Below are 15,324 nucleotides of genomic sequence, written 5' to 3'. Positions count from 1 at the left end.
AATGACATGGTGATCAGAGGAAGCTACTGGCTCACTTGTGTCGACAGCATTAGGGAAGAGACGAGTCCATTATGAGTTTACCAAGAAGCGATCAAGCTTAGCATCTATGCGATTACTTCCCATTTGCTTGTTGTTCTAGGTGTATTGAAGGCCAGCCATTGGGACACTATCGAGGCACACGTTGTTTATGAAGGAGGACAGAGGATGGAGTTGAAATTTTATTTCCCACACTCTATTTAGATAACTTTCAATTTTGTGAAAACCTTTTTTAACCTTTGCATTAGTTAACTTTTGGGAATATAACAAGAGATTATTAAAAAAATGTTACAATTTCTAAGTACAACCCTTCGGTTACATAAGATTTTTCAAATCCCTAAAGTTTCCAAATGACCCCTCTATAGGTGTATTTAGGATTTAACACATTTGTTTAATTGTCCCTTGTCTTATTCTCAAAAGCTCTTTAAATTAGACGTATAGAAGGATTTTCAAAAATAATTTAAAATTGACGCATCATTATATCGTTATAAAAAAACTATCACGGTCTTGGACAGTTTTTTGGTATACATTTGAAATGACAATATTTACCCTTTGTTATCCTTTACTAGTTAAAAACATTGTATTATACTAAAATGGTAAGTGAATAAGTTACAGATCATTTGGCATATTAAAGGGTGTCCTCAACAAGAAAACCCCTTAAATCAAGAAAGCTGCCAATTGCGTGGCCCCTACACCCCAGATTCAAGGCATGCGAAATTACATCTCCCCCCTCTAGAAATTAAAAATTTTGAGTGTTGATGCCCCTACACATGCTCTCATTGGCCCATGTATTGGTACAAGGGCCAGAATGCAATTCCCCTCTCACATGAGCTTTTTATTATTGCTCTCTCTCTCTCTCTCTCTTTTTAATCTTAAATATGTACACCGCATATGAATGATTATTTATTTATTATTATTATTATTTTGTAATAACAAATGATACCTTCTCAAGACAGCAATTGGTGTGGCAACGAAATTCAAAACGGACTAATAGGCATTATATATCTCGAGATGGTGTTATTTGGCAACTTCCTACAAATAATTAGTGTCAAGCCAAAACACCCATCGAGATTTAAAAAGACCCACAAAGCCAAGCAAAGCACCAAAGCCTAAGAATTTTTGCTCATTTGCAAGTTCAATCAAACCCGCCACAGCTTACTGAATTGTTTAAAAGTAATTTAACTTACTCTGCTCATTTCACTGATAAACTCTTTTAAATAAAAGAAGTTGTCTGCTAGTACTGCTGCTACTTTCTTTGTTGTTGAGGTTCCATTGCAGAATGCAGAATGCAGAATGCAGAATGCAGAATGCAGAATGCAGAATGAAAAAACAATAAGAAGAAAACAAAATTGCTCGATTATCTACAGAGTACAAGGTGTGAGAACAGGTGCATTTTACAAGATTGCAGAAAATCATCAAATACAGACTCCAAATTGGTAAACCAAAAAACAGTAGTCCGACTCCAAATTGCTTGATTATCTACAAAGTACTAAAAAAACAAAAGCTAGTGTGTCTTGCAGAGTTGCATTTCCAATTTCCACTCTCCTTGGACTGGTAACACCACTCCAAGTGGGATGATGGTGAAAGCCATCTCTTCAATGACATAAAGGCTCTGCATGCTTCCATTCTAGAAAGTTATGTAGCGAAGAAATCGGGAAGCATTTCTCAATTTTGCCGACGGCCAGGGAAAGTTGGTCAAGCAAACATTGAATGACAGGGAATTCCTACAATGACAAATAGAGGAAATAAAGGATCAAATAAAAGAAGTTAGAGAACCAAGAACATAAGAGAATTCACAACCATTAAGCTTGATATAAGTTACCACCAACAAGTCCTGGAATGAAACATCCATGATCTGAACTGGAAGGTTGTCCATCACAATGTTATATCCCCTGGGACACATAAGGGTGTTAAACCAAGGCAGATAAACAGGATAGAGAGTTAAGAACAGAGTTTAAATCTTAAATGATTGGATGGAAGTCTTATTTTGTGCGGAAAGCTAACAACAGAGCAGCCCAAATTATACACATGGAAAAGGAAAGACTCATTTGAATGGGTAACAAAATATAATCCATGTGCCGAAGCTAGGCCCACCATCTAGCAGTTTCTATCTAATATATTACCAAATAGGGTGTAGAGAGATCTTAGTAAACGATCAAGAAAGAATAAAACAAAAAGCCTATAGAGCACGTGGTGACTGTACATGCTGTGTAGTTTTTCATTCTGTTTCCTTTGACTAATTGTTCCATGTAAGCTACCACAGGATAAAATAGGGTGCAGGAATACATGAATGCTTGTACACGTAAGAGTAAGGCCATGGAGCCCATAGGGAAGAACACTTATTGTAGTTCAACTAATGCTGTTAATATGTCACATACTCAGTATTGTTCTTTCCCTCCCCTTCCCCCTCCTTCAGTTTCTGTATCAATGGAATTGCAAGAATATAATCATAATATATAAATTCTAATGCAGCTCTAAGAGAAAATGTCAGAGAATCAAGTGGCATCAACCACAAAAGATTTTGTTAAGGTTCCTAGGTAGAAGTGTTAAACAGTTTGACATGATTCACTTGTAATTGGAATATCTAATGAAAAAGAACACAAATGAGAAAAGGGCCCCATGTACATGGAGTGAGGACGGGTGCAATTTTCAAGATTGTAGCATAAATTCAAAAAAACCTCGTGTATGTGAACTGCTACCATGACTATGCTGTTGCTTCACGGTTTTTATGATAGCCAAAAAAAGTGAAACTATTTATTGGCTGAACTTGAGTACGTGCACCATAACAGAAAATACTACATAAAAAAGTTGGAACAAAGAAAATAACCACGCCCCTTATGCCACTCGGGGGGAAAAAAAAGAAGAGAAAGCAAATAATGTTAGTTACATTTAGCAAGGAGTTATCCAGTAGCAGGTCCTAGTTTCAGCACAAATTATATTAATAAGCCTAAAAAAGAAGCTGAAAATACAAGAAAGTAAGAAGATAAAACCTTTTTCTTCCTTGTTTGTTGTGTGCATTTTGTGGTTAGCAGAAAAACAGAACTTAAGCTCAAAATTCAATTCAATCCATCACTAGAGTAGGTCACCTCCTATGCCGACAGAGAAGAAAAGAGCATCTCAGAATGTGAAAAAGAAGTCGTGGAGAAAAATCTTGATCCTCAGCCAAATAAGCAACCTTGGTCAAAACAGTAAAATATAAAGTACAATTAGACTAGAAGCTTTGCACTCAAAAACTGCTTTGCAACAGAATAATTTATGGGAGAACTTTAAAAAGTTAGATGTACCAGACGTGCCAACGTTTCCATTAATCCTTTAAGAAGTTTATCACGGGTTGGACTACAAATGTAAGATATGCCTGACCAATCTTGTAGTATGGCTTCAAGAATGTGCATTGCAATCTGTGTAAACAAAAATTGCAGTAAATACTTGTATATTGGGTGCTCAGTTGAACCAGTCCAACAAGATTTGGTAACTATAAAATAATTTCAGCATGTCATACTTGTGTCCATGACAAACTTTGTCAATTTTCCAATTGGAAAAAGACATCATAAGTTTATAACCTTATTAAACTAGGTTCCAATGTTGGTAGAATCACTGGACAGAAAATAGAGACCAAAAAAAAAAAATCCTCGAATACCATGGTAAGAAAGCCATACCACTTTGGATAATTCATTCCCAATCTGTATTGAAACCCGACATACTTCCACCATATCATTTTTGATTGCCCACTGAATGATCTTCGGTTCTCTAGCCTTCAAATGAAAAGGAGAAAAACAGTGGAAAACTACTTAACTACAATTTATTTTAGGGATCTCCACCAGATAATTGAAGCACCACAAAATCATTTACCTGGCATAAGATGCCAACAACAGACAGTGCCATCGCTCGGACAATCTCATATACCTCCAATTGGGTCTCAAAGAGTACTAAAAGAATTAGGTAGTTGGGAAAACAAGCTACAATAATTGTGAAAAATGAAATACATTACATAAATCCAAATGTGGGAAAAATATGGAAGCTAAATATTGCACTTGTAAAAATAAAGCCCTGAACTAGACTCACAATTTACAAAGTTCTGCCTTGTTTCAGGATTAGCAGCAATACTCTGTAATATAGAAACTAGTGGATGTAAGATGAGAGATAAAGAAAGTAAACATGGTAAACAAGACAAACAATTTTCACACCTGAAGTAGGGTAAGAACATTAGCAAGCCGCTTGGCAGATCTAACATTGAGACTACCATCCATCATCTTTCCATAGAACATGATCACCTCCTATTTCAAAGGACATGAACCCCTCGTAAGTCCTTATCTTGATTTACTTAACAAATAAAAACAAGAGTCTCATTACAAATAACCTGCAACAATATGGCCACTGTGCCACAAGAGTTGTACAAGAAGTATCCGGTTCTGCTGTAGTTTTCTGGATCTTCTTCCCTTTTCTGCCTCCGAATGAACCCAAACCATCAGAAGCCCGTTCCACACAAAAAACTAATCAAAAGACCTAAATCACCTTCCAAGCAAAACCCAATTAAGATAGCTCAATTTACAACATGCCTAGTGTTCACTGAAGCCTAATCCTTAAAAAAAAAAAGAAAAAAGAATGAACGAAATAAAGAGTCACCAATTAAATTGAACTAATTAAGGCAATAAAGAGAAACCAACAAAAAACCAAAACATATGAATTGCCCCTCCCCCAAATCCCAATTTAGGAAGAAAATCAATACGTGGACCATCAAATCATGAATGAAGTAAAAGTTTGGATGAAGGAACCCTAAATAATTAAATCTCCAACAATTGAAGTTAGTAAAAGGCTACAAACAAAGCACATGTACAAGAAATTCCAGTGAAAAGCCTAGACAGAGTTTGATGAATCGTGATATATCAACATCTGATCCTTGCAATGAAAATGGGTATAACCCAATATATGACAACAGAGAGGACAAGCCAAGAAACCCTGAAACTGACATATAGAGTAGAAGAACAACACGAATCAAGAAGCCTCAATGCAGAATTTTCATTTTTTTCAGACACATTCGGTTAGAGATTATCCAGAGGGCTCCCAAAATCAGAGACCACAAAACAGAAGACTCCCAAGAACTCAGTCATAATAGATGTAAAACAAGACTGAGGAAGAAGAAAACCTCTACGAGGAATGAACTGAGGCATCTAAGAGCGGTCTCTCGAAGTTCTTGCTCTTGAAGCTCCACAATGACTTCAGGGATGGCCATTGGGGTTTTCATCCATTTCATACTGTGTTTCTTTCGTCCCCTTTTGCGGGATTTCGTCGCAGAAAGCTCTGTAAAATGAAAAGAATCTATCAATCACAAAACCCATAAGCAACACTGGAAGAAACCACTAATAAGAAAGAACCCAGAAGCAATGGGTTTCTCTCACAGTGGGTTTCTACTGAGAATAAAAACACATAAACAAACAAAAAGAGAGAAGAGTGAGACCTTGGTCGATATTGGAGTCGTGGAGGAGATTGAGGGTTCGTTCCTCCCATGGCTCCTCTTGGAGTTCTTCGTTGTCGGCCATTTTGGATTTCTGATTTTTCGGGTTCCTGTTTTAGATCAGTAGAGAGTAGAGTGGTGAGCTAGAATTTAAGATTTCTGAGTAAGAAAACGAGGGAGCAGTTCTGAACTTGTTATGATTTCTTCTTCATCAGTTATCAACCCAATATCACTTCCGTAATGGCGAAGAGAAACAACGCTAATGCCACCACGGACGATTCCGCTTCCGCACCAAACCGGTGAAACCGGACCAACCCGACACAAACCAATCTGAATCGAACCAAATATTGGATCGGCTTCTGATTAGGCTATTATGAAATAAAACCAAAATCAAACCACACCAAAATCGACCGAAACAAAAAATGATAGGATACGAATCTTCTTTTATTGATTTGGTTGCAGATTCACCCATTTTCACACCAAAACCAATGAAGTCAAACCGAACCGAACCAACTGATTGGCATCCTTATTACCACGCATGAATGATGCCTGTTTACAACTTTATCCGCGTTTAGTTAGTTAATTAGTACCGTGCCTACTTGGTGAACCTTTGGGCGTTTGGCGGGAAAACGGATATTTACAAAAGGTAGGCCATGATATGGAGCGGTTCGGATCCGAGCCACAGAAAAGGATTGGAATTTTTTTTCAATTATATTTTCCCCATATGGCCCCATCTGTTATGTGGTAATTCTATTGATATATATTCAAAATTTGCTAACATATACACATATACTAAGGTTGAAAAGTTGTGTCATATTAAAAAAAAAAAAGAGTTAAATTCTTTGAGACCAGATCAGGTCTTTGTACAGGTTCTCCTACAACATCAGCATCAGAATGTTGCCAACAATGACAACACCTTTACATACGTACATAACTTGTATTGCCACTGCCACATCACTATACGTCTAACAGTTTGTTCAGAGAAAGTAAATAACTATCACATACATCTTTCGTAATATTCTGCCTTTCTCCTTTACGTCGAATAGGCAATATCAATAAAATGTGAGAGAAAGAGAGAGAGGAAGATATTTTTTTGTGTATATATAAGCAAATGGGGTTTAATTCTTTTTTCCTAACTTAACTCTACATCTTAAATTTGCAAAGTGGAAGGAGGCAGAGGACTCAATATCTAGAGAGAAATCACTATTGCAATCAATCAAGAATGGAGACAGAGAAGAGGAAGGCGATAGGGGCTCAATACCTTTAGATGAAGACTTGTAAGCTCCCTTTGCCTCTACAATGGATTGGAAACAGAGACGGAGAAGAAGAAGGGGGCAAGGGCTAGGGTTCTAAGATTTTCTACTTTGATCTTCAATTGTGAATGGAAAAGGGTTGGGGATTTGGAGGGTTACGTCTTTCAACTTTTTTAAACATAGACATATGGTATCCAAAAAATATACTACATTTTATAATACTGTGATTTTTCCATATAGGTGCAATAATTAACCATAGTATCTTAAAATAAACAGGAAACAAGATATAGACCCACAATAGGAAACAAATCAGCAATCGTGGGTAAACACAAGAGATAAACCATGACTTCTCTAACAAAGAGGTTAAAGAGGTTAGTTGTTATGTCAGGAGAAAAATATTCATTAGGTCTCAGTACGATCTATTTTGAAACTGGCTATTAACATCTTGAAGAAAATTATGAAAGGTCCATAGATGGTAACATTTGAAGAGTTTTATTTTGCGTTTGAGTTGCAATTGGTTTGCTTGTGGTGGTGGGCTTATGTTGGTGCACCGAACTGCTATTCACAAATACTTTTGTCTCGAATTGTGGGTTGCTTATATAATTTTCAATGCGGAGTTGTGTGTTCGAGTTATTAATCTCGTGCTTAGCGGGGCTGTCAAGAATTCGTTATCTCATTCCTCCTTTCATAAAAGTAGGTTGGGTGATGCATTATCTTGGTGATGAACGTAATGCATGTAGGACATTTTGGCTTGACCGATCTATATGGTACGTCAAGTAAACAGTCATACCTTGTTATAAATGCCACTATAAGCCTATGGTTGATTTGTAGTAGTGCATCATGTTAACCGCCAACACTTATTATAATTAGCCATAACCCGTCAATCTTTTTGCATGGATCCTCTTACTCGTCTTTGCTTGGAATCTCCATGTAACCAACTTCATTAAGTGGGGATAAGGTTTTGGATGTTGTTGTTGTTGTTGTTGTTGTCGTTGTAATTATTAGTAAGATGACATATTTTCATTCATATATACTAATTGAGAGAGAGAGAGAGAGAGAGAGAGAGAGAGAGAGAGAGAGAGAGAGAGAGATTTAATATATGGTGATATATATGGTTGAGACCTTGAGATAGAATATGAAAATTCTATAGAACAATAATACGACCAACTATGACATACGGGGCATAGTGTTAGTTAGTAACTTGAATAATTGGGTGTAGCGCAGATGAGGATGTTGAGAAGGATGTGCGGCAAGAACAAGAGAGATAGGGTAAGGAATGATTATATTAGAAAAGATTTTGGGGGTTGCACCAATGCATGATAAGCTCTGTGAGAGCTGGTCGAGGTGGTATGGTCATGTTCAACAGAGACCCATTGATGCCCCAGTAAAGAACAACCACCAGATTCATTCAGATGGAGCCAGAAAGTAGGGGTATACCTAAAATGACTATGGATGAAGTGGTAAGAAAAGATATGAACTATGGTATGACTTGTTTCTAATATAATCGTGGATAGAGTTATGCAAAGGACACGGACCTATGTAGCTGAACCCTTGTAGGAAGGTTCCCGTGATGCCACTTTGACTACTGCTGTGACTTCTTATTTTACCTCATTTTGATTCCTTTTTGAACTTCTTTTATTCTTATATCTACTATTATTCTAGACTATATCGGATCTATGTAACCGAACCCATTTAGTTGGGTTAAGGTTATGATTGTTGTTGTATAAAATATAAAAATTAAAAAGTTGTGATCTAAACAATTACCTATCAATTGACAGCATGACTATAATCATAGTCCCAATGTTGAAGCTTCTCCATTCACCACAGAGCAATTTATTTTCACTTCATAAAAAGACCTGGAATGGAAATTCTAGCCCACAGAAACTGTGATGTCAAAATCTAATCACGAGTGAGATAAAGTCTTATACCTATTTTGTGAAATGACCTCATCACAATCGTGTTTGTGAGGACTAAGTATAAAAACATAACTATTACTTTACTTCTGCGGGAGATTCAAGGTTGAAGGGTTCAACTTGTTTGAGTGCATTTCCACATGAGTTGAGATTTAAGTCTTGATATGGGTATAGGGTTTGTGCAATTTTAATTCTTATTAATGCCAATTTTTTAATATCTTTGTATGATTAATGATTTTTTGATGAAATTTTTCTGCCCCAACAGCTAAATAGTCTCAAAGATTACCTGACTATTGAAGTTATAGCCCATTATGGATACGAGTCCAAACAACAAGAATGTTATGATTTAGAGTTGGATCTCAAGGACATAGGGATCAGATCCATGGGTAGACTACTATGCTCAGTTGGGCTTATGACGCCATTTGTAAGGGTGCCAATTACAGGCCCACACCGGTAGGCCTTTTTGAGCCTAACATGTTTATGGTCCGACTTTGACTGGCCCAATTAATAAACATGCTGGGCCTAAGCCCGACCCATTTATAAATAGGTAGTACATGATGCAAGGGGTAAACCCGATGGGCCTCCCGACCAGCCTAACCTGTTTACAAGCCCGACTCGGATCGACACGTTTAGCCCAACCGTTTATATAGGCATTTTGATTTTTTGAGGATAGAATAGGGTATATATTATTATTTGTATCAATTATTGACTATAATTAAGTGTATTATCTTTTATGAGTGTACAAAATCAATTAAAGTATCTTACATTCAAGAAAAGTAAAAAACCATTTAAGGCTCGTTTAAGGTTTTATTGGTACATTACCCCGTTTAAGGCCCGATTAGAGCTCGATTAGTCTAATTAAAGTCCGGAACCCATCCGAGCCTAACACGACACCGATCGAGACACTCATTCTTTAAATAGATAGGTCATGGTCCAAGAACATAGACCCACCAGGCCCGGCTAGGCCAGATCGATTGACACCCCTAGCCATTAGTACCATCAGAAAAATTAATAAATATAAGTAAGAAACACCTTCGCCTTGTAAAGGGAAAAAAAACTGAACAATTTAAAATTTTGGTCACTTGTTGCATGTGCCGACTGTTGACATGCCGGTGAGGGTACTGATCTAAATTCTATCCCTAGTGGATCCTAAAATGTCACTAATATTTCATATCAAAAAAGAAACATTGTTGCCTTTTGGCTTTGTTTGGTTGCAAGGGGAATGCAATTTTTTGTGTAAAGCTTTTTTTTTTTTTTTTTTTTTTTTGCATAGGAATAATTTTAAGTGTTTGGTTGTAAGGGGGGAATATATTTTACATGTGAAATTTATTTTATATATACATTAACATTTTCCCTCTAATTTCCCGACCAAAAACTAAAATATAATAAAAACCTGACTCTCATGCCCTCATTCTCACCTCGCTCGTACCTCTTGTTGGCTTTCTCTGAAGAAGCTCGAAGGAGACTCACCTCATTCGTGCCTCATATATTTTTGTTGTCCATTCATTCCACATGAAATGGCACACCAAAAAATGCCGCCATTGTCAATCCAAAGACCTTGTCGTCTTCTCCCATGAAACGGTATAATTGATTGCAACCCACTATGAGTATTCGATCTTAAACTACCTTCCTAAACTGCCTCAGTTCTGGGAGTGATGGTAAGAGAATAAACATTTTTATGCAAATTATGGAACACTGTTTGCTAGAGAAATCCACTCTGAATGCTCTTCCAATCGACTCATTATGGAGGGGAGGTTTCAGTTTAGGGTTGGAATTGTGAATGTCATTTGGTACAGATTTTGTACGCAGCAAATAAAGGCGTCTCTTCTCGCTCTAACTATACTTACTACTAAATGTTTAAATCATTTTTCTCTTATCTTCTCATCTTTAATTGTAACACATTATTGTCAGGTAAACAAATTCATGCCCACATTACTTGATTTAGATGTGTTTGTTGGATAACGGCTTTGGTGAGGAGCCATGTGATATAATCTAATACTAGAGATGCCCAATATTTGTTTGAAGAAACTCCTAAGAAAAAATTGATAGTTTAGACTACGATGGTAAGTGGGTATGCACAATTTTTTTGCTCAAATGAGGCGTTGATGTTGTTTGATTGAATAGTCTTGGAAGGGATTGAACCCAATGGTGCATCTGGCTTCTGTATTGTTTGCCTACTTATGTCAAATCGGGTTGTCTAGACTTGGGTGAATGGATTCTTGTCTTTATAAATGCCAAAGGTATGGAAATGGGAGTGATCATTGGCACATTCTCGCCAAAATGGAGCAATTCTGATGGCTCGAATGTTTGATGAAATGCCTGAGAAAAATACAGCTACTTGGAATGCCATGACATGTGGTTAGTTGTTCATGGGCTTGAGTAGAGGGCTCTGTAACTCTTCCTGGAGTCGTGGAGTTCAATTTCGCTAACTGAACAAAGTTCGTATTGAGGCTGGAAGGTTCGTCGTTCGTACAGAGCCTTACTACATGGGTCAGAGACTCAAAATTAATTTCACTTCACTTCTGTTGTAACCAAACGTTTCAAAAGGGGGGAAAAATTGAAGAATATGAAATATATTTTTTTTGCCATTTCTTATATGTGTTGATTTGTTGAGAAAGGATATACTGTATTTTTTTTTTGGGGTGAACAAGGATATACTAGTCCAAATACGCAACATCGTTGAATTCTATGATGCCACTAATATTTTATAGAATTAAATAATATAACAAGTACCAATACATTGTAAGAAAGGTTTTAAAGAGCTGAATAGAATTTCAGATTTGTCCCTAGTTAGGAATCGGCCACAATTGGATGAAATATGCCCTAACGTCTAACCTTAGAATTTGGAAGAGGGTCAGCTAAGCTGGTCCAGCTAGATTAGCCAGAGCCATGATTGGCCTTAGCTGATTGCAACCCAATTCTTGAATCAAGGGATTTTTTTTTAAGAATAAAAATTATTTTTTTTGGAGGTGGGGGAGACTTCTGTCTGGGAGTGCGGTCCTTGCATTAGCACAGGGACCAATGAGAGCGCACAAGGAAGCATCAGTAGGGAGGGGTTTGCCTTGGGGGTCTGTGGTCATTTAATCCCATATTGAGCTTAGGCATAGGTGCTACATTCCTGGACAAAATCCTTTTTTTCATTTTATTTTTGCTACTTGTCACATGCATATTGGTCCATTTTCTCGATTAGGGTGGATCCTACGATACCACTATGTCATATATAATATTTTTATTTAAAAAATAGAGTTACCATTTCCTTTTATGACACTTTTAGGTAACCGTGCCCAATACAGATACCATAACAGTGGTAAAGGTACAAGGGATGGTAACGAAAAAAGCCTAAAGTATTAGTATTTTGAGTGCATTTCGATCTGATCCAACCTAATACAATTGATTGGTCGAGTCCAATACCTAATACCTTATTTTTATGAAAAAAAAATATTTTTCAGCCATTTATGATAAGCCTAGACATGTTGTGAAGAGATCAATCCAAAATTCCAAATACCCAACTTAAGCAGGTTTATTTACAAAAAAAAAAAAAAAAAAAAAAAAAAAAAAAAAGCCTTAAGTAGGGTTTCAAAAATTTTAATGGGTCTGGTTGATTCCGATCTGGATTGGATTTTAATCGGCTTGAAACGACTTGGTTCAATCCAACAGATTCTAAGCAATATTGGGTGAAAATGAATCTGTTGAGGAATCGATCCAATCAAACTGAAAAGGCAAAGAAAAACAATTAGGAATTGATTGATCCGATTCGGATTAAATCTACAGTAATTAGGATCGGTGGATTCGGTGTCAGTCGATTATAATACAAATAGACCAGTTTCTCGATTCGATTCTCTGGATCCTTCTCTTTTTTAAATGGCTAGGTGATTTTTTCTAGCCATGTGGAAGAAAAATCTCTCAAAAAGTGACCATCAGTGACGTCAGTCAGAATCGCCCCCTTTTTCTTACCATTAGAAGGAGCACTGCCCATTAGAATTTTGAATTTTGAATTTTGAATTTTGCATCACTGGGTGTAGACGAGAATAGCCACAGTCATCCGGAGGTGCAACGACTGAGAGACAGAGAGCCATACTGATACGACCCCATTAATCACCCTGTAAGGTAAGAACACGTGTCGGCTACCTGATAGAGGTTGCAAGAATTCTAACCACGTAAACCACGTGAGGAGAAGATACCCAAATAGGGAATATTCCCCACAAGGGGAATAGCGCGTATCCGAGTAGGACTCGAGAAGGGAAAAAGGCGGACCCGAGGGGGACTCCCAAAAGAAACCCTAGACACTAAGCACTATAAGTGAGGGCCCGAAAGGAGGGGAGAGGTAGGTCAACACTCACACCATTACTCTTGTGAAAACACTATTCCGTCGGTCTCTAACTTGGGCGTCGGAGGACTAACCCCGGAGATACCTTCGGGCCTTTGCCTTCTGTCCCTGTGCAGGTTTAGCTCCTTTGACTGATTTTCGGTGGTAATGGATTGGCACTGTTTGTGGGAACGATAGTAATGGTGGGGAGAACCTACAATCGTAAAAAAACAAAAGTAGCGCCGAATATAAATATGAATGAGGGAGAACCTTCGGAAGGGCTCCCTCCCTCAACGGACATCAGGGAAGAATGGGGAAACAGTGATCGGGAAGGTTCAGTGAGGGACCAGTGCTTGGCCAAACATCTAGTGTGTAGGGATAGTGATCCTCCACCCCCTCCTAGGGCGTAAGAATATGTGACGAGGGAGCAGTTCGACGCCCTTCAGGAGAAGTATGACCGAATGACCGAGACAATGAAAGAGGTCTCCAAAGCCGTCTCTCATAAGACCGGTGGAGCAGTGTGAGGCTCCCATGTCCAGCTAGAGCGACCTCAAGATGAGGATCGGAGTAGCTCAGGATCGATAAGGTCTGGCCGAAATCCTTGAAACCGAGCAATGAGGGAAAGCCCCATGCCCAAAGAAAGAACACGGTGCGTCACAGGGGCTGGGCATGAAGAACCGCATCAAGGGGACAAACAGTTACTTGACTCAGGGTTGAAGCAGATGATCCTAGACCTGAAGGACGAGATTTGGAAGGCAGTAGAAAACTAGAAGGGAACTCGCAAACCGGACCTCACCAATGACACGGCTTTAGCTGATGAAGTCATGACTGCTTCTGATTGGTTTTCGTATGCCCAAATATGATACCTATGACGGGTCTGAAGACCCCGTCAATCATTTGGAAGGCTTTAAGGTTGCGATGCAGTTCCACCAAGTCTCAAAAAACATCATGTGTCGAGCCCTGCCTTTGACGTTCGAAGGAGCGGTAAGGTTATGGTATAATCTCTTACTGAAGAAATCGATCCACAGCTTCAGCGATTTGAGTTACTACTTCGTGAAGGGACTCTCCAGTAGTCAACCCCTTCAGAAGACCACGTTGAACCTGACCAACATAAAACAACATGAAGGAGAATCATTGTGAAACTAAATGAAGTGCTTCTAGCAAGAGAAGATCACGATCAGAGGTTTGGACTCGAAAGAAGAGTTCACAGTCCTGCTGGGAGCCATCAAGGATAAAGAGCTAAAAAGGTCTTTGACAAAGCATACACCAAGGAACCTAGCAGAGTTGAGGGCTCGGTGCGATAAGTACATCTAGATGGAAGAAACCCTTCAAGCCGATGAAGAAGCTGAGAAGAAGACGAGGAGGAAAAGGATCTCAAGAGGCGACGACAAACCTTCTGAAGAGGGCAAACGATGAAAGTCTGAACGTGGTCGGGCACCCAGTCCACCAAAAAAGTTTAAGAAATACGCTCCCCTGAATCAGAAACGAACGGATGTGCTAATGCAGATAAAGGACCCCCCAAATGCCAGAGCCATGAAGTGGCCAGGGAAGATGGGACGAAACCCTAAGAGATGTAATATGGACAAATATTGCCACTTCCATAGGGACCATGGCCACGACACTGAAGATTGTTGGCACTTGAAGGGGGAAATAGAAGGAATGATTCGAAGAGGGTATCTAGGCCGATTTGTAGACCGTGAAAAGGAGGATGCCCAAGACGATAATGACTGCAGGGACAACCGTCAAAGAGATGACAGAGGCCGCCATAAAAGGAGGAGGCCAGCCTACAGAGGCAATCAGGAACAGCAAAGGGACCGAACACCCGAGGAAGCCGACCATCACCTTCAGGACGATCATAAAAGCCCAACAAGGGTTATAGCGACAATTTGTGGAGGCCTAGCCACTGGAGAAAGTTCAACCTCAACCAGGAAAGCAAAAGCCTATGAGCGAAGCATGCATGTGGCTGAATGGTCGAACAAAAAGGTGAAGACGGGGATGATTATTTTCTTCTCGGATGATGACCTGGAAGGGGTGCACACGCCACACGACGATGCCCCAGTAATCACCATGACCATAGCCGATTGCAGGGTAAAAAGAATCTTGGTGGATAACGGCAGTTCAACTGATATCCTGTTCCTTGAAGCTTTTTGGAAGATGGGCCTGGATGAGGGAAAGTTGAAGAAGGTTGACACCCGTTGCAAGGGTTCTTAGGTGCCCCGGTCAAAGTTAAGGGATCGGTTGAGTTGCCAATAAGAGCTGGCATTGAAGACCGCCAGGTAATAGTCATGATCAACTTCTTAGTAGTAGGCATTACTTCGGCATACAACGCCATACTAGGGAGAGTTGGTTTAAACCTGCTAAAGG

At 38.9% G+C, this 15,324-nt stretch overlaps 1 protein-coding gene across 4 annotated transcripts; it reads right to left on the bottom strand.

The window, feature by feature from the left end:
• Positions 1-1,372: 1,372 nt before the first annotated feature.
• Positions 1,373-5,815, bottom strand: LOC122070763 (CCR4-NOT transcription complex subunit 9-like). 4 transcript variants are annotated; one of them, XM_042634959.1, is made up of 11 exons: positions 5,492-5,815; positions 5,180-5,334; positions 4,394-4,477; positions 4,221-4,310; positions 4,099-4,141; positions 3,886-3,992; positions 3,693-3,788; positions 3,321-3,434; positions 3,123-3,211; positions 1,862-1,928; positions 1,373-1,760 (listed from the first exon to the last, which is right to left on the bottom strand). In XM_042634959.1, the coding sequence occupies exons 1-11, from the start codon at positions 5,571-5,573 to the stop codon at positions 1,632-1,634; spliced, it is 1,056 nt and encodes a 351-aa protein (XP_042490893.1). In that variant the 5' UTR covers positions 5,574-5,815; the 3' UTR covers positions 1,373-1,631. The 4 variants fall into 4 exon arrangements, 2 of the variants coding, with proteins under 2 accessions (XP_042490893.1, XP_042490892.1); XM_042634958.1 differs by having other exon boundaries at positions 1,859-1,928; positions 5,492-5,802; XR_006137962.1 differs by having other exon boundaries at positions 1,711-1,760; positions 1,859-1,928; positions 3,027-3,211; positions 5,492-5,810.
• Between the last annotated feature and the right edge of the window lie 9,509 nt (positions 5,816-15,324).

This window comes from Macadamia integrifolia, unplaced genomic scaffold (genome assembly GCF_013358625.1).
Source record: "Macadamia integrifolia cultivar HAES 741 unplaced genomic scaffold, SCU_Mint_v3 scaffold998, whole genome shotgun sequence".
NCBI classification, from domain to species: Eukaryota; Viridiplantae; Streptophyta; class Magnoliopsida; order Proteales; family Proteaceae; genus Macadamia; species Macadamia integrifolia.
This window is presented reverse-complemented; position numbering and strand designations above follow the sequence as displayed.

Coding starts and splice junctions, on each gene's coding strand:
- LOC122070763 (XM_042634958.1), bottom strand. CDS start 5,573: ATGGCCGACAACGAAGAACTCCAAGAGGAGCCATGGGAGGAACGAACC. Junction 1,929..3,122: donor CTTCTCTGTCGGCATAGGAG/GTGACCTACTCT, acceptor TATGTGTCCCAG/GGGATATAACATTGTGATGG. Junction 1,761..1,858: donor CATTCCAGGACTTGTTGGTG/GTAACTTATATC, acceptor TTGTCATTGTAG/GAATTCCCTGTCATTCAATG.